We start from the raw sequence: 18778 nt of genomic DNA on the forward strand, positions 1-18778 counted from the left end.
AGAAATTGCACATAGGCTCCCACAGTGGTATCAGTTCCACATCATCTGTACAAGTGCATTAAGTTGCATGACCTACTGTTATACATGGCTCCAGAAAGGTTTCTTTAGGGCCTTCTGGATTGCCCTGAGAGTGCAGATCACTGATGACAGTTTCCCAGTATAATCACAGTTTGCAATTTGCGAGCCCAGGCTCAAGGCCTGCTGGCTACGAGCGAAGTAAAGCAGAACAGTGAAATAAGTGCATCCTTTACTCTGGAAGACAAAAATCAACACTGCTACACTGCAGTAACGCCGGTACTGCAGCAGACTAGTGTGGCATTCTGTACAGAAATGTGCTTTCCAAAACGGCACAGCCAGCAGGAGCAGCTTTCCCCTGCACTGAACACAGCGTGCTGATAGATGAACAGCTTTAAAACTGCTTTAAATCTACAACAGGCACTGAAACTGCCTTGATGCAAGCGCATAGCCTGCTGCTAGAAGTCCTCCTGACCCACTCTCACAGTGCACAGGCATTGTGGGAGCAAAAGGCAAGGAAGGGAACTATCTAAAATGCTTCATCTCCACCGAATCTGTTTTTCCTCGAAAGGAAAGTAGAACTGCCTACTAAAGATGCTTCATCTGCTGGAATCTACTCGTTGCTTCTGCAACCATGGAGACTTACTCTTCATTTCAAAGCTCAGCAGAAATGTGAAAATGGCATTTTGCACCTGCCAAAAGGCAGCAAGGAGGTCTGTAGGGTAAAGAGCAACCAGGAGAAAAAATACATCTTAGCTTACAAAACAAAGCCTAAACCTTGAACAGTTTTTCCCACCATTCTTCAGCTCTATTTGAGCGTTCTCTGTGCAGCCTGAATTTTATATATACACCCAGTGAGAGTGCCTCTGTATGTTCAACCAGCAGAGACAGCTGAACTATATTGCCTGAGATGTCTAAGAGGAAGGAGATTCTTCTGACTCGATTTTCTTGCCTGCTAGGTTTGTCTTCTCCCTAAGGCAAAGGGATGTATCTGCATAACAGTTATGATTCTCTTAGATATATCTGCTGGTACTGTGAGAGCAGACTGATGTCATCATGAGTTTTCATGAAAGAGCTCATAGCCATCCCAAGTGCCCTCCACACAAAGCTTTCTGCTCTTCAGGAACCCAACGAAACGACGTAGGAAAACACAGCTTTTAACCACCAATATCAGCTCAGAATGAATCTCGAGAGTGTTTCTTTGGACAAGCTCTTTTCTGCTGTGCCCACACAGCCCAAGCAGTAACAGCACAGCCACCACATCCCCCACATGGGGCTCTCTCCCAGCCTTAGATGGGAAAAGGTGGTGGTGGTGTCAGTTCCCTGGTTTGTTCAGCTCTGGGCTTCTAAGATGAGCGTAAAGAGCAAAAGGCCAATTAGGAGTCTACGGTGGTTGAGAGTGCTTGCTGTTTTTATCTGAGCAGCCAAGTTGCAGCATCCAGTTTGATAAACTGGGCTGGAGCTGAAAGAACTCCATTATCCATCCCTGGAGGTTTGCAGCTCTTTCAGCGGAAGCATCTCTTCACAGTGCAGATTTCCAGTAAGAGAATCTGGAGAAAGCTCTTCCTGTTGTTTAGACAGACTGCCTTCTTATTTAATTTTATTCAATAAGTCATCTAATAATAACATAATATCAATGAAAAAACGACGAGGCTAGAAGATGGCCTCCTGCTTTGAAAATAAACATCTTGGCTGCACCAAGTCTTTTTGCTAGCAGCAGGAGCTGATTATACAGCCACTGTTCAACTCCATATGCCTTATCTCAATTAATGAACACTGGGCATGTTAGGCACATACATCATCCATCCTCTTCTGCAAAGTGATTTAAACCTCTCCTTAGGAAACCTGTGTTAAGGCTTTTTTTTTTTTTAATGCAGCACATTTTCTCTACAAAAGAAGGACATCTCCTCACCAGCTAAAAAACATGACAACAATAATGATGCACTTAATCAGATTATGCTCAGCTCCATTAATTCTATCTAGATTTGCAAATAGTAATTAATATACAAACAAATGTTAACATACTAGTTGCCCAGTATCCAATGCTGCTATTTTTATGGGAAAAAAAATACAACCAACAGCAAAAAAGCATTGTAAATACAGAAACCTGGATCGTTTTCATCTCTAGTTTGAATGCCACAGTATAAGACTGGGAATATTATAAGACAACATGTCTAAAATCAACAACTAACAAATTTATTAAATGGAAACATTGACCCAGCACCATAAAGCTAGTGGCTGGTTCATATTTAAAGTTACTTGCTGGTTCTTAAGTGTCCTTAAAAGCAGATGACAGCACCCAACCCAGTATCTTATACCAGCACCATTTCAGCTATGTGATTCCCAAGCTAAATGTGGTTTCTGCCTATACAGTAACTCTCAACAGATTCTTCTTCCATGAACTATTTGAGTCTCTCCTTCAACTCACGCTTTTTTTTTTCAAGCAATCTGTTTTCTGAACTGAAAAATTCACAATAGGTTGCACTCTGGTGAAACTGTTGAACAGCCCAAACGTTTCTGCCTCATCCATCCATACTGCACCAAATGAGAGTGTGTGACAAGTCTGAGCACTGGAACTGGGATCCTCCCAGCAGGGCAGCTTCCCCTAGGAGGACAGGGCTGCTTCTGGCTCTCAGCTGCTGATCCTGCATCCTCGAGCTTGTCCCTCCTGTAGACAGAGCTCAACTGATCACAAAGCAGTTGCCACAGTCTACAGCCAAGTGTATTAGAAGCTTAAAGTAAGTGCTGGCATCTTTTAATGCTATTAGAAGAGCCACTGTTGAAGTCAGAGTGTCTCTAAACAGTTCCACACAACAGTCCTTGCATTGTGGCCTTTCTTCCTGCTCAGGTGCACAGGATGTTCCACGACATGGGGTACCAAGAGTTATTTCCATAGCTTCCTGATCATAAGAACAGTGAAAATTCACATGGGAAGGCAGAATATGTGATCACCTCCTCACCAGCTGCCCAGTGCTATGGCAGGCTCAGAAGAAAGACCCGCTTCCTTCCGAAAAAATAAGGAAAGGTGCTTGTGAATGCTGAATGGTTCCTAGCAGCAGTGAGCTGATGTGCTGGCAGCTCTCGAAGAAGCCACCCTTCCAGCTCAGGCCAATGACAGCACCTGCTCTTTCTCCTCCTCAGCATCTTGCTCAGCCCCATTTGCTGTTATTTATGGAGCCTTAGCATCTGCTATAGCTGATGGTGCTGCAGGAACAGATCCTTATTTCACTCTGGGAGATGACTGACCCTGCTGGGAGAAGCAGGAGGAGGGATGGGAATGCCAGACCCACAGCCACCCCATGGGAATGATACTGATGAGCGAAAAACTGCCAGAGCCAAGCCAATAAAGGCAAAAGAAATGGAAAAGGAGCAAGGAGGGGTGTTCTTTCAGGTTCTTAGGGTCAATCAAGTTGTTACTACACACTGATTTGGATTATCGAGTTAATACAGCATGACTGCCACCAGTGTCTGGTATTTCCCTTTGGCCTCCATGGCCTGTTTCCCTTCTAGACCAAAAAGGAGACTTGCTGCTACCTGAAGCCACTCCTGTAACAAAGGAAGGATTTTCACTTAGCACAACGCATTAAACGTTTCACTCTCTTCTCTTAATTTCTTTGTTACAAAGACCCTTCTGTAGTGAGCTGCCAGGCTCTTCCCTCTCCCTTCCAATGAATCAATAAATAAAGCACTCTAAGAATCATCTGCCGAGTGATACTACCAACCTGTATGTATGTATGTATTCTTTCATAATACATTTTGCCTCCAGACATCAATATTTCTTATGGCTTCGAGTCCCTGCATCCTAAGCCATAGCTACATACCTGATTCCCTATCAGTTACACAGCACTTGGCCAACTGCGTGGCAGTAACACTTTGAGTACGGAAGGCAAAGATGTTCAGGTTCCAGCAAATGAGAACCAGTAAAGAATGTGGCTTACATGTGACACAAATCAGAGTCACAGCTTATTTGTGTTTTATCATCAGAAATACATACAGGGTTTATCAGGGAGAAAACAGGGTAGGAGAAAAGGTAACTTTGTTAGCCAAGAAGCAAACTCAGTCCTGAAAAGTACTTCTCCTTTTTAGTATCTATCTCTGCTGGTGAGCACTCAACCACGTTTGTGTTAAGCCACAATTCTGAATATCACTTTTGCCCCCAAGGCCCAGATTGGAAGCACCCCTCATCTCACCAGCCACTTCAGCCTAAATTAGGAGTGACAAATACAGAATCCATCCATCAGTGCTTCGGTTGAATGCTGCTGTGATGCAGGCATTTGGCTTTAAGTGGAACAGGGTAAACAAAGCAATCCAAATGCTGCATTTACAATGGAAAGGGAAATTCATATTTCTTTCCTTCTGTTTCTGTTCATTTACTCTTTAAATTAGCTTTCAAAAGACTCCTATTTATAAACACCATTAAGAGAAAAATTGATACATGTATTTGTTAATAACAAACATAGAAAACAAATATATTAGATGCTGGGATACAGACAAAAGGAAACCTAAAAGAAATGAGAACTCAAACTACGAACTGATATTGCCACAGTTCCATAGCTTAGAAGAGAAGAAAAAAAACCCAGGGCATTCAATTTAAATAATCCAGGGACTTCTGCTGATCCATCTTATCAGTTATTTTTGCCCGAGGGCCAGAAAGAAAGAATCCAAAAGCTCTTCTGACAGAAAAATTACTATTAATATTATTATTAATAATGATGATAAAAGGATGTATGCATGCACTTCTGACTGGTGTATAAAAGCATTTTTTGAAAGAAGGCGGGTTTTCCAAAGCTCCACACACATCTGTTTTTCCCACAGCAAGCTGTTGGGAGCTGGGTACAGCCACAGGTTCTCAGCCATTGCCACATTCCTACGTGACAGCTGAGCCACAGTAGCTGTGCCAAAGCCAATCCCAAGACTTACCAGCACTAAGCACTGCGTTCTCTTCAACCACTTTGGAGATGTAAGCATCCGGGTTAATACAGAAGTCACTGGAGCCCTAGATAGAGGCAGGACAAAAGGGAAAAGGAACATCAAAGAACACCAATATAAACTAGCAGTTGAGCCAGGTTAACATCAGGGAATCTTCCACTGCAGGGAGGTTTCAGATGCTGAAGTCTCCCTGTCATTCCCACTAATACAGCCTCAGCAGTGCTGGAGTACAAGACACCCCACCACTGAAGGGCTCTGTAATTCTCATAGATCAAGTTACTAGGACAGCTACCTAGAACAAGACACACAATAAAACAGTGCGTAACATATACTAATAGCTGCTTAATCTTGTGGCTGATAAACCTGCAGCAAAAGGTGAATGGGAATCGAACCAGAGTCACTTACCACAGCAACAGCCAGCTCCAGACCCAAGGACCCCCAGCTGACAATCAGGGCAAACACCCCAAGCAAGCACACCCTGGAGGAGACAGACAGACAGATGGCAGATGTAGAAACTCTCATTTCAAGCTAACCAGATTCTTTCACAAGATGCATTATCTGCAATCCAAAGTAATAACCAAACTCAAGAAATTAACAGTAGCTGCATCTTCAGATAAACCATCCTATTTTATGTGCTGCAGACAGCAGCAACCAGAGAAGTTAATGTCCAGTTTTTGGCTCCCATGCTTCTTGGCCCTGGGGCCTCAGCAGGAGGAAGACTAAGCTAGAAGAAAAGTCTTTGGTCAGCTCCAAGCAAGGAAGTCAAAGGCACAGAGGCAGTCCAGGGGATGGCAGATTGGCAGATAAATGACTACATTCCCGTCGCTTGGGCTGTTCTCACTGTGGACATGACTTCCTACACGTGAAAGATATTCAGAGAACAACAGTCCCATGTATCTATATAAAAAGAGAAAAGGGAACACCAAAAGCACACAACGCATCAAAGCAAACTAACAAACAACCCATGAAAATGCAGTGACTGAGAACTGAGCGAATTCCTTCTGTTTCTAGAACAAGGCTGTGTAAGCACTGTATTGTTTATAGATAATGGAGGGAATACTTGGCCTGTGTTGGAACACCTGACTTTGGTGTCAAGCTGTGAGCACCTGAACACCACCCAAGTACCCCACACAGCCCAGGGGGAGAGCCAGGCACAGAATGGGGATTCACCTTGCAACAACCACAGAGCCTCAGCAGATCCTGTGCAGCACTCCAGAATAAAGTGGCCTACTACATAAGGACAGCACTGCTTGCTGCCTTCAGCTAAGCACAGTTACCTGTTCAATGTGACACAGTTTTTATTTTCCTTTAAATGAAGATGACTGGGTCAGTAGCTGACTGCTTGGCTAAAAGATCTAAAACTGGCATTTCACCATCTTGCTTGGCTCTGACACACTTGCTTCTCTATGCCATGTGCTCCCTTGGGGAAATGCCTTAATACGAACTTCTGGCAAGAGGGAATGAGTTTCTAATTTAAACTCTGGGTTTACCATCTGTGCATACACTTGGACCTTTGTCTGCATAACCTGCCAGGTATGAAGTCATCTGGCAAATAATAAATCTGAATATGCATTTCAATTATTAATGGTACCATCACGCACCAGGACAAACTCTTGGCTATGTCAGCTGTCAAACTGTCATTGTGTTTATGACACTGGTATATTTGCCAAATGTGCCAAACTAAACCAAGCTGCAAGACGGGGAGAGAATCACTTTTTTCTTGTAATGGGGCTTGAGCGTGGCAGCATTTGCAGTGCTTTGTAGAGACAGATACACATTAATATTGCAGTAACATAGCAACAAGACTTCTTATAACTGTACAAACCATTGCGTGTTCTCTGTAAAGTCTCTTCAGGTGTGACAACCAAAGGTAAAGAGGATCAGATTGTGACACAAAAGGCATGCTACTAGGTTGGGTAAACCCACACAGTGCTTATCATCCATTAGCAAACGCCTTCACCACTACAGAGAATTAAAGACTTCCACAGCCTGTAAATCTAACGGAGGATGCTCACATTACTATCTCCCAGCTGACTCCCAAGCAAACAGAGGCTACCGGTGCTGCCCAGCAGAAGGCACACTGTCCAGATGAATTGGTTGCTTTTGATGTGAAAGCAGGCAGAACAGTATCATAGAGCTGTGCAGCTCCTTCCAGTGAACATCTCTCACATGTAGCCCTATTCCAAACCACAGAGCAATGCTCTACAAAGGCACTCTGCATTAAGAGGCAGATTTAAACTGTTCGGCCTCAGAAGTCCTTGAAATCAATTGACAACAGACTAGAGGTTTAAACTAGCAGGCACTTGCATTCCTTACATGCTGTACCTGGGTCAGGACTTACCCCATAAGAATGGCTCTGGAGTTTCTGATGAGCCCAAAGAGCACCAACAAACATATCAGAACATGGAACAGGAGCAGGCCCAGGTATCCGAGCCACCTGCAGCAAATGAAAACTCAGTCAGCAAAGAAAAACTGATGTATGAAAGGGACAGTTCAAGTAGTCTGAATTTCTCGTGGGGAAAAACAAAAAGAAAAACTCAGCCCTTGTTTTCTTTGAACAGCCGCTGCTAATTATTAATTTTCAGAAGTCACTGGCTATTAGCTGTGCCAAGAGTCCAGGGAGGCAAATGCATTTAAACAACATGATTAGCATACACAGTTATTGAGAAGTGAGACCACTAACCTTATTCTAGTACAAAAGCCACTGCTTTGTACTGATGCTGCTGGACACCATCAGGTAAAGAAGGAGCACTGCAGCTTCCTGAACTTACTACATGTTTGTTAGAAACGCTTCAGTTGATTCAAATGTGTGGACAAAGGTTTCCTTTTGTGAAATACAGTTGGTGTTATCTTTTATTCAATAACTTCAATAAAAAGAAATGATAGCGTGTGATGTTAACACGTGGAACAAGTTTACATTCCTACTTTATTCAAGTTAATGTGCCATACAACTTCTCTCCCTAGTATTAGGGCACAAGCAACCAATCTTTTACATTGAAAATATGTTTCCTTTCAGCTAGTAATCAACACTCTTAAGAAAAAAGTTGCTGTCATGCATTTTGATTTAAACTGAATGCAGTTTTGCTGTATAATGAAGTCGGCTGAGTGAGCCAAGAGCACCTACAGTAACATACAACCTTTGGCTCAGCCCCACAGAACAGACACAACACATCATTGTTGCAAAACAAATACCACAATCACTATACTAACAGGGTGCTGCACACCTGTACCAGTCATAGAGGTCAATCTGAATTGCCAGCTCCTCCAGAGACAGCTCTTCATTCTTCCAGAAGGGGATCTCAGTTGCTTGCCTGACCAGATCATCCAAGAGACTTTGCAGTTTCTGGATAACATGCAAGTGGTCTGTCTGCTTTGCAAACATCTCCTCCAGGATAAGCAAGTTTGGCTCTGCTGTTTGGTTCAGGGCCACTGTGGTATCTAGTACCTATAATATGGCAAAGGAAAAGGATGAGAAGTCAAGGAAGTAAAAGAGAATTCATCCTTATTAGCAAATTGTGGACAGATTCCAGTTATTCTGTCTGAAGAGGCTCAGACTGCTCACCCTTCAAACCTCACCCATAAGCAAACAGTTCTATACCTTTGTTTTAATGTAGTTTAAATGCTATTTTCCACATCAAGATAAACAGCAGAACTGCAAAACCCAGAACACAGCCAGTAAAGCTGGGAATGCAATTTTTTTCCCCAAACGAGACATTCACCTTACTCCTAAAATAGGTTAAAAATGACTGCAATCAAGTCTAGCAGAAGGACATCTGTTGAAGGTTACTGTGCCATGAGATTAAGAGGTTAGTCGCCATCAGGGTTGCAGAAAGAGCTAATGAAGTTTGATGTAACACGGGAACAACCAATTGTGCTAAAGTGATCCTTTTTGCTAACAGACTTGTCTGCCTTGGCCTGTCTCCACGTCCATGGAATAGAGCTGATCAGAAGCTGTTTTTAAAACAGGCACAATCGCAAAGAGAAGACTTCATTTAACGAGCTGTGTTTGCTTTGATATTTTTAGAAGAGCTGAAGAAAGCATCGCTCCATTAATGGAAATTTTAGCACATCTCTAAGCTCAGAAGCTAGCAAAAAAAGGCAGAGATACACGCACAGCCAGATTCAAGAGAAGTGCTGAGGCTGCCCATTCCCACACTACCCGTTTGCTTTCGTGCTCACCCGGTCTTGGACACCTGCCACAGTGCGGTTTGCATGGCGTAGGGAGTACGTCAGCCTGTGGATGCCATCACTTGTCTCTCCATTCCCATAGAAGCCAACAGCAATTCCAGCACTGCAGAGGAAAAAATGCAAGACGGGGTACAGTTCAAGCCAAAGGGCAGCAATATAACACACTGCTTACCTCTACTAGGTAAGTCACATCAGTTCTTTCATAGTCACATCGGAGACTTTGAGAGAAGGGGATGCTGCATGCCTCCACAAAGAGCAGAGATGCAGGTAGTCCCGCTCCCCAGCGACCACACAAAAAATCCCCTGTAAATATCTGTGTGCACTTCCCATGCAGCCAATAACTGCCTATACAGCACACGTGACAAACCATCCCTTCTCAGTATGTATATTTCATTTATGGTCAACAATGGAAATCTGTTAAAGAACCATTACAGAGCTCAGCCCTAGACATGGGCAAGTAGAAATCCAGCCAGTCAAGCTGCTCTCAATGGCTCCTGCAAGAGAAATGGGTGCTACCATCGCTATGCCACCAAACCCAAGCCTTCTCTGGACATGAAATACAGATTGTTTCATTATATTTTTAAGAAAAGAATATATAGAGCTTGCAGTGACTGCTTGTCCACAATGGTGGATCTTCTAGATCCATTTTCCATGTCTTTTCCGCAGTCTGATAGTAGATGTTCAGACTTATTTCTTAATTTATCTTCCCATGAGAAGCATTTGTGTTGTATTGATTTAGATAATTGGGAAGCTAAGCTTAATAACTTACTGGGCCAAAAAGCTTATTTATTTTTAAGCAAGTGAATTTCAAGCTCGTGGACAATTCAACTCCAGCTGTTTAGCAAATTACCACCTATCAGCTGATTTGCTGTACCTGTCCACACACATTAGTCCACCCTAATTATGAAGTAAACCATATTAGCTTAAACCTCACTTATAGGAAGAAGATCCTGTGGATGAGTTACAACCAGGCAAGTCAGCAATACCTTTTTATTAAGGCATCACTGCAGGAACTCACCATTCCCCAAGACCTTTTTTTTCCCTTAATAACAGAGGAAAAAAGAACTTGTGAAGGGATCATATAACTAAACTCAGGGGAAAGTCAATCAAGACACCAATTTCCTGTTCTCATCTCACATTTGGCTTCAGAGTATTCAGACTTTTCTAGGATGTTCTCAAGACACTAAGATTGGGCTACAAGAAAGGAAGACAGTGGTGGTGCTGAGGATGGAGGACAGGTTTTGTGTTATGTTTTTGTTGTTGTTGTTGTTGTTTTTTGTATAAACTAAAGATTTCCTGGATTAAACAGTTTCTTCACAATAACCTTGTGTTATAGCACAGCACTTACAGAGGTGGTTTGAAGGAGACATAAAAGAGGAAGGAAGCAAGTGAGACAACAGCTTTCAGGGTAAGCGTAGTGCCTTTGTTTTAACAGGAAGGGTCACCAGCACCACCACCACCCAGATGGGAAATGAACCCACACAGGCCAGGGTGGGCTTTGCCTAGCTAACAGTCACTTGCCTAGCTTTGCTCTGGCACATACAACAGCCTGCAGTCCAAACCACTGCTTCAGCTGTCACTCCTCTCCTGCAGGAGCACAGCACCCAGCCTTCCTGCCCATCCTTGTCCCCCTCTTAATATTTGGTGTTAATACAAGAATGGACTCTTTCTTCATAAACACCTTTCTTCAAATATTTTCATAACGCCAATGATGCCAATAATGAAAGAGAAAAGTCTTCTGCCTTGCTCCCTGGTGGCAGCTTCATATTGCAGGTGATGGGGATTAAGAAAACAAAAACAACAAAAAAAAAGAAACCAACACTCCCCCACCGCTGAAAAATAGACATATCTCAGAATCTAAATTATGTTTAGGATAAGGGAACTCAGCATCTCATCACTGCGATTACAAACTTCTAGCTTGCATTTCCTAGTCTTGTATCAGAGCCAACAAATTCAGACAAACTATTCTGCTGTCCAGAGCAGCAGAAAACTTTAGCAGCTGCTTTTACAACCAAACAAAACCCGGGACATTCCTGACACTGAATATGCAGATTCAGACCCTTTAAATTGTAAGCGATTTTATTCATCCCGTTCCAGTTACTAGAATGCTATTCTTTCAGCACAGGCTGAACCCCGCTGCTCGGCTCTCGGTATTCCAGCACACTTTGGTGGAAGAGGCTCAGAAGCAGCACGCTGCAGTCATTTTGTCCATAACACCACGATACAGGTCGGTACCTCAGCCAGTGCACTCAGGTGTGCTAGGCGTGCAGTGCTACCCATCACAGGAACTGACTTGAGACTCTGCCAAAGCGGAGGCAGCGCTGCCCAGCAGCCATCCTCACAGGCTTTCTGCCCAGCCCTGCATTACCATCTTCAGCTGCCTACAGCCAACTAGTCACGGGCATGACTCCTATAAGACAACACTGCAGCAACAGGAATTGTGGATAAAAGGCATTTAATTCAAATAACAAATTCCCCTGGACACGCATGCCATACATTCACTAGAGTCTACATGCAGGATTAATTACCACATTACTTCCCAGCAAAAGCCAGCTCTGTCCTCACACTGTGCTAGGAAAAGCCAGGCAATGGGGGAACTGCTGATATTTAGCTTTCTGTAAGCATTTGGCCTCACCTACATCCAACAGTTGTTTCAGATCCCTGCCTACACACACACACACACACACACACACGTAAAAGCTGCTATTGTTTAAAGCAGATTTAAGGATTTGCACTCGTTTTTAACTATATTTTTATTTGATTAAGAAGAAACAGGGGCTCTCTTTCATCTCTCTTTCATCGGAGCTCAGTCTTTTAAAGTAAAACCAGATATACTTATTGTGACCCAACAGCATAAGCCCTTGAGGCCAAGACAGATCACATGTTTCCATACACAAACCCTGGAAGGTTCTGCAGCCTCAGCTATAGCAGATACCATTCACATGACAAAATCATCGCCCAATGCCTGCATTTCTGTCATGCAGCATGGATACAGGACCAGCAATCCTGAATGACAAAGCTTTTTTTTCCACCCTAGCACCCTCCAGAAGATACGACTCCAACACATTTTCAACACTTGTATAAGAAAGTCAGCTCTGCTTCTGCTATTCTTGTTTCTGTGCGCTCATCTCCCCAACACACACTTACACATCACCTCCCTATTCTTCACCATCCCACCCCCAGTCCTTCCTCCCAGACTTGTGTCAGTCCCCTGCTCCTTCCACCACCCCTTCCTCTCTCTGCCTTCCTTCTCAATAGTATCTTCTAAATAAGAATCTGAAAATCCATCCCCCAAGCTTTTACGGGTCATTTAATAAATAGCTCCTGCTGCTTGGCTTGCTCATTTCACTAAGTTTTTCTCATATTAATGTGTACAGGTTTCCTAAAATGTGCATTTCTGAGATTAACACTCTCATTCCCATTGCCTATGTACCGTAACAGTTCTTTAAAGGGTTAAGTGATGAGAGACAGAACAGCAGCAGGCTGTGACTTTTACAAATTCATACAGAGACAACAGTATGATTTCAATTACTGCATGTTGCACACGTACACTTCAGTATTGCTTTACAGCAAGGCCCAAGAAATTCAAGTCTGCAGAGAAAAATACACATTTCCCTCTCTTTTCCTGAAAAGCTCACAGCAGAATTTCCCCGAGGACACAGCCTTCCTATTATTTGCATGCAAGAGTTGTGTGAGCTTAGGACATGCCATGATAAAGAGACAAGAAAAAGAAATCAACTGCAATTCCAAATTAATTTGCAATGTCACCCACAAAAAAAAATGTTTTATGGATTACACAAGGTATATATGAACAGCAGAGCATTAATCCGACATGGAGAACATATTCATGCCTGCTGCTGTAGAGATCTTCCAGCCGTAACACACGCTACACACAGTGAAAACCCCTGTGGATGTTCAATCACCAGTCTGAAAAGATGAGCACTAGCCATTCACATCACATCTTTAGAAATGAATAATCTAACTACACCAAGTCAGCTTTAATTACAGGAACTTCATAAGGAGAGCCCTTTTTAGACTTCATGTTCTCAGGAGGAATGTTAATTTGTCTGTCTAATTACCACCTTGCACTTTAGCACCAAGGGAAAGTGCTATTACTGGCACTTGAGAAAGCAAGATTTCACCACCTATTTGTACCCATTTCTTTTAGGTATTCTCTCCAGGAACCTTCCTACCTGCCTTCAGAGCAGAGCTTCCTTCTGGGAGCATTACTGTGACCTACAGGTACTTGAGGATAAGATGATTTATATGAGATGACAACTCCCCATACACAGAAGCTGATGGAAATTACCAAGGACTAGAAATGAACTCAGTTCTCAAGGAATAATCAAGGCAAGTCCTTCCTGCAGCTTTGTGGTTCAAGCAATTGGGAAGACTCACTAGGGAGACAGTTTGCTGGAGAACTCCAGTTAACCAGTTCTGCCTTCCTGCTGGCTCAGCATTCCTCCCTTTGCTCAGCAGGAAATACAGAGTCATTAGAAAATGGTGATGCACAGTGATACAGTGCTCAGAAGGATTCACAAACAGCCCTCAGGGATCACCCACAACTTAGATAAGCATGTATTAGGCATGGCTGGGCTCAAGTAGAGTTAACTAGTTTTCAGCTAGGAAGCCAACAGTCCACTTCAAGGAACTTGAACAGACCAGACCAGCCTGTCTGGATCCTCTGGCTGTTTGAGCATCCAAGCTACCTTTGTTCACTTGCAAACAGCCATACAAGCTGCCTCCCAGATCAGCCTGCTGCCACGGACAGGTGTTCAGGGGAGCCTTATTACACTCACTGGAACGTCACAGCATCTGCTGGTCAGGCCGTTCTGCTGTGTGTCATGCACAGCCAGGATAGGATATATCCAGTTGACTGATATTTAAGTCTTGGTATTTAACTGGGACTTCCCACTAGCACAGAATAGATTCCATGCTTGCTGGGAGCTGTTTTTGCATTCCCAGACAGACACTGAGTGCAGACAGCCCAAAGTCATCAGTTCAAGAGCACTGTCATGTCCAGCTGCTGGGAGAGGGGCAGAACACAGAGCTCAGTCCCACAGGAGAGCAGCAGCACTTTCAGCTCCCACGGATGGTATCACCCTGCTATCACAAAACAAACCAACGTCAGTGGGGAACTTTCATAAAACAAAATGGACCAAAACAAGTATTCATGCAATATCACTGCAGATTCCAGTAGAATCTTAATTTTTAGGATACTCATAGATTTAATACTTGCTAAAACAAATGGTACACCAAGGATATAAACCAATTGGTTAGATTTAGAGTGAGCCTAAAATGTTTCTCAGCTTGCGGTCATGACTGGGAATTGCATCAGTCTCACCAGAATTTAAATGCCGACCTTCCAACTCTAAATTGTCTCACACACACTTTGGGAGATATGCAAAATTCCTCCTTTTCAACCTTGCCTACAGTTAAAAACAAACAGAACTACCACACTGCAGCAGCTGTCCTCCACACGAATGCTGCATAACAATAACTAACAAGTGCCTGTAACAGCAACACAACTACAAGTAGCATCACTTAGAGCTTCTGTAAGAAAGGGTTAGAGTCACAGAGCTTTCAGTGGATTGGAATGGATGCAGTTGAAGCTCTCGAGATCACTAAAAATAAAGGTGACTGAAGTTGAGATTTCTTCTTTATGACTTGTTCTCCAGTTTGTCTTTCTACTCCAGGCACTTACTTACAGCAGAGCACAGGAGAAAGAGCTCCGTGCAAAGGCAGCATTATTTGCTAATGCACGAGATTTCCAAATCACTGAGCCCTGGACTTTATAGGCAAATCCATCCTCAGCTTGCTAAACTCACAACATACTGATATCTACGCTCTGTTTGTTCCAGTACTACAGGGGTTTTCTAGTCTCTCAAATATACCTTGAAAGAGTAAATAGAGAAGTCCATTAATAGCCCTCGAAGAGCTTTTCCATGCTTGCTTCCATAAAGGTAGTGGATCTAGAATGTGATCTGTTAGCAATTATAGTGAGCCGTGAGACGACAAAAAGCAATTTTGTCATTGTTATCTCATTTATGAATAGGGGACAGCTCTCAAACCTGCAAAGGGGAAACTCAGACCACCTGAAACCTTGGGTAAGAGCAGCTGATGCTTGGAATCAGCAAAAAAAAAAAAACAAAAAAAAACCACAACACTCCAAACCTCAGCACTCAGTGCATATGTCCATGGATCGCAGAGAACTCATCCTACTCAAGTCCAAACAAATTAAATCCAAAGTTCTTTCCTGAAATCTGCACGCATGTTCCTGATTTCACATGTCCCATCATTGTCTTTCTAGGAAATGGGAACTACATCTTTGTTGACCAAAAACCAGAATGTAAAACAAACTCTCATTTTAACGTCTTCTGCGCGTGCTCTCCGCTAGCTTCTTAACTCTCTTGTTTTCAGCAACCTTTCTTTTCACCTCACTTCCGAAAGTTTCCATTGTTCAGTCATAACATGAAGCACTGCTGACACTGGCAGCGTCGCCAACAACCACTGCACGTTGCTATAGATGAAATGCAGCAATGCCTTACACAGGCTCCACCTGCATGTCTGCGTCCAGTCAAAAACTAATACCCCCAGACCCAAAAGAACGATCTATGCCTCTTTTTTCATAATCCATTTTCCCCATAGTCATTCTTTGTGGGCACCAGGAAATCCCCACCTAGACCTGACACTTCCTTGAAATCTGGACCCACTCTACTTAAGCATTAAGCCCCCAAGGAGATAGTGCCTTTGATTTACCACTTGCACAGTATCAAAGAGCAGGCCATTAGCTATTCCTTTTCACGCTGCTGAAATCATTAGGCACTTCAGCAAGTGGTAGAGTGGAAGAAAATACTTTAAAACACACAAATACAGAGTGGAAAGAGAAATGATCGCCAACAATTACTAACTCCAGGCAAGCACACCACATATGAAAACAGCATGCAGGATGTCCTGCACCATGGAAGAGGAGCATCCCTCCCAGCCTTACCTGCACACCAGGGTCGCGATGATGACACACCATGCTGTGCAGCAGCAGTCGGCATTCAAGTGTTCTTCGCTCTTTCGGTGGCGGCAGCAGAGCCAGAAGGAGTAGAACAAGAGGAAGAGCAGGTCCAGAGCCAGGCAGGAGAGCGCGATGCCACCCAGCAGCAGCAGAGCCTGCGGGAAACAAAACCCATCATTACCCACAGCCGCCTTGTGCCCACAGTGCAGGCTGCAAGCAGAGCCCAGAGGCCTCAGCAATAACGCAGTGCTAAAGGCCAACTCTGGAAACCAGTTGTTGGGTAGGGGTTTTTGCTTTGTTTTCAGAAGCCATAAACAGGAGACATGCAGCCTCACTTCCTCCTCCTGCCTCTACTCAGTGACACCACATCCTGCCTTTGAACCACAAGGAGCTGAGCCATTTTGTCCAACCCAGTCTGCAAACAGACAAAGTTAATCAGGGAGGGTTTCCTCTTTGCTCCAGATCAGAGGTCAGCAGATTTAGAGAGAGGAAAAAAAAAATAAATAAACAGTTCAGCCAGCTGCCTCTATCTGTACAGTCCTTTAATCCTCATGAATAAATATGCAGTGTTCTTCATTAGAAATCCAAGTGCATGAGTAGGTCTGAAAGGGGGTGGAATTTATTATACATGAGTGAGATTGAATTAAAAAGAAAAAAAGAATGCCCATGCAACTCTTCTATTCTAGATAGGCCTAGAATAAATGTTAAACCCTCCATCTACCACACATCCACTTACAAATATACAGCAAAACTAATGCAGGTGCTACAGACACAGCAGCTCAAAGTAGTCACAAGCTGAGGTACTGTCACACCTATTTCTATTCAGATGTTCCCTGGGAGGAAAGGAAAGCCTTAAGTGGTTAACTCCATTCCAATTGTTTTGTATTCAGAAAATCCTGGCCCAAATGCCAAAATGCAAAACTGCTTTGTTGAATAAAAAGTGAAATCTCACTTCTAACACCAAATCCAGTCACCCTGTTTCGTGTCAATGAATGAAATTAAGGATGTTATTTCATGTAGAAGAGTTTGAGGGCAAACCCTTGGGTAGCGGTGACAAACACCAACAAACTGTATCGTTAAAGGCCCTAAGTTTCCATCGCTGCCCTAATATTAGAAAGGCAGGCACAGATCTGTATCAGCAAATGGAACACAAAGGTTTAGGCGTTTTTAATTAGCATCTCTTTTCCTCCTTAGGAATGCCACAGTTGCAGTAAGATTCTCAACAATGTTTACGAGCACTTCTAAATCAGACTGGTAACAAGTTCCTCTTCAAAAGTTTTTCTTTCCCTTCCTTCCCCCCCAGCTTGCTCTGTAGGCACTCCCAGCTGAATTATTATCCTGGCAAGCTACACAAGCCACACAGCACTGGATCATACTTCCCAGCCAAGCCAACATCAGTGTTTACAGGCTGTAGTGCCCATCAACCATTCATAATGAGATTCATACTCATTAGGGCTGTCTGCTGCATCACAGATATTCCATGTTGTACCGTGCTGCTTGCTTTTGCAGCCCGAAGGAACCAACCCAAAGCTCAGCAGCCAAGGATGCAGAACACCTACAGGTGCAGCTTTCCCAAACTAAACACCTGAAACTCTGTCCTCCTATAGGAACTGAACCTTGGGTTTTTTTGTTTTTTTTTTTTGAGAGAGAGAGAAGTGGGGGTGGAAGGGAAAAAGCACAATCCCCCTTTCCCATGATTACGCCAGATGGTGTGTGCTGTTCGAGTTCCTGAGCAGAGAGAGGCCTTCGAGAGGGAAGCTGCCTTCAGAGACCCAAAGTTCTCCCACTTCTGAAGGCCTGCCATGCACAAGCACTCAATACTAAATTAACCAACACATTCCGAGTACCAAAGCTCCTTGGGGACGTTGGTTGTTTTTTAAACACTTCAGACTGCTGTAAGGCCAAGCTTTCCTGCACTGCATGCCTGCATTTCTTCGCTCACACCCTCAGCCCTCCTGCACGCACCAGCAGGCACTGCTGCTGGAAAGCAGAGCACACCAAAAAGTTTTTGCCACAGACTCTTTATCAGCAAAAAAGTCACTGCAGCTCCAGAAGTGGAGGAACAGATCCCTTCAAATGGGGGGGAAAAAAAAAAAAAAAACAAACTAAAAAGACTGCTATGCACCAAGCAACCTGAAGTCCTCACTTTGAAGGGACACTTTAGCATATGCTGAATGTAAGCATTTAGCCAAAAGGACTTGGCTGGCCAGTGCACCAAGATCTGTGTTTCATTTTCCAGAGAATATTTGTTTTCCATTAATGGACATGTGCCATGACAACAAGTGAAATCATCCAGCAGAGCAGTTATTAATCTTTCTGACTGATGAGTCAGTTTAGGACCCAGAGACTGGCTGGCAGTCAAAGCCTGGTTGCAACCGCAGATATGCCTGTGCCTGCTTCTCAGGATTAAATAACAGTATTTAAAAAGGGAGGTTGAGATTGGATAAGCCCTCAGACATTTTATCCTGCAACACTAAATCCGGGACTCGGTTATCCAAGGCCACATTATCCCAAGTAAATGTAAAGTTATGCACTGGGCCTTTTGCCACAAAAGAGCATCAATTTGTCTTTGAACATTTGCTGAACTATCAGAACCTTTATCACAAATGATGCATGAACTGCCCTTACAGGAAAACGAAG

At 43.5% G+C, this 18778-nt stretch overlaps 1 protein-coding gene across 4 annotated transcripts in view; it reads right to left on the reverse strand.

The window, feature by feature from the left end:
- The window catches only part of TTYH3 (tweety family member 3), a 71122-nt gene that overhangs the window by 20953 nt on the left and 31391 nt on the right, over nt 1-18778 (reverse strand). For all 4 annotated transcript variants that reach the window (XR_014886716.1, XM_085237114.1, XM_085237112.1 and 1 more), the window contains exons 2-7: nt 16124-16293; nt 9124-9235; nt 8169-8389; nt 7286-7381; nt 5350-5422; nt 4936-5011 (exon numbers count right to left, since the gene is read on the reverse strand). Coding sequence is in view for 3 of the 4 variants with exons in the window: in XM_085237114.1 (XP_085093240.1) it covers nt 4936-5011; nt 5350-5422; nt 7286-7381; nt 8169-8389; nt 9124-9235; nt 16124-16293 (748 nt within the window). In the remaining variant the exon portion in view is untranslated. The remainder of the gene's footprint in view (nt 1-4935; nt 5012-5349; nt 5423-7285; nt 7382-8168; nt 8390-9123; nt 9236-16123; nt 16294-18778) is intronic.

The sequence above is a fragment of the Meleagris gallopavo genome, chromosome 16, assembly GCF_905368555.1.
Source record: "Meleagris gallopavo chromosome 16, MGAL_WU_HG_1.1, whole genome shotgun sequence".
In the NCBI taxonomy this organism is placed as follows: Eukaryota; Metazoa; Chordata; class Aves; order Galliformes; family Phasianidae; genus Meleagris; species Meleagris gallopavo.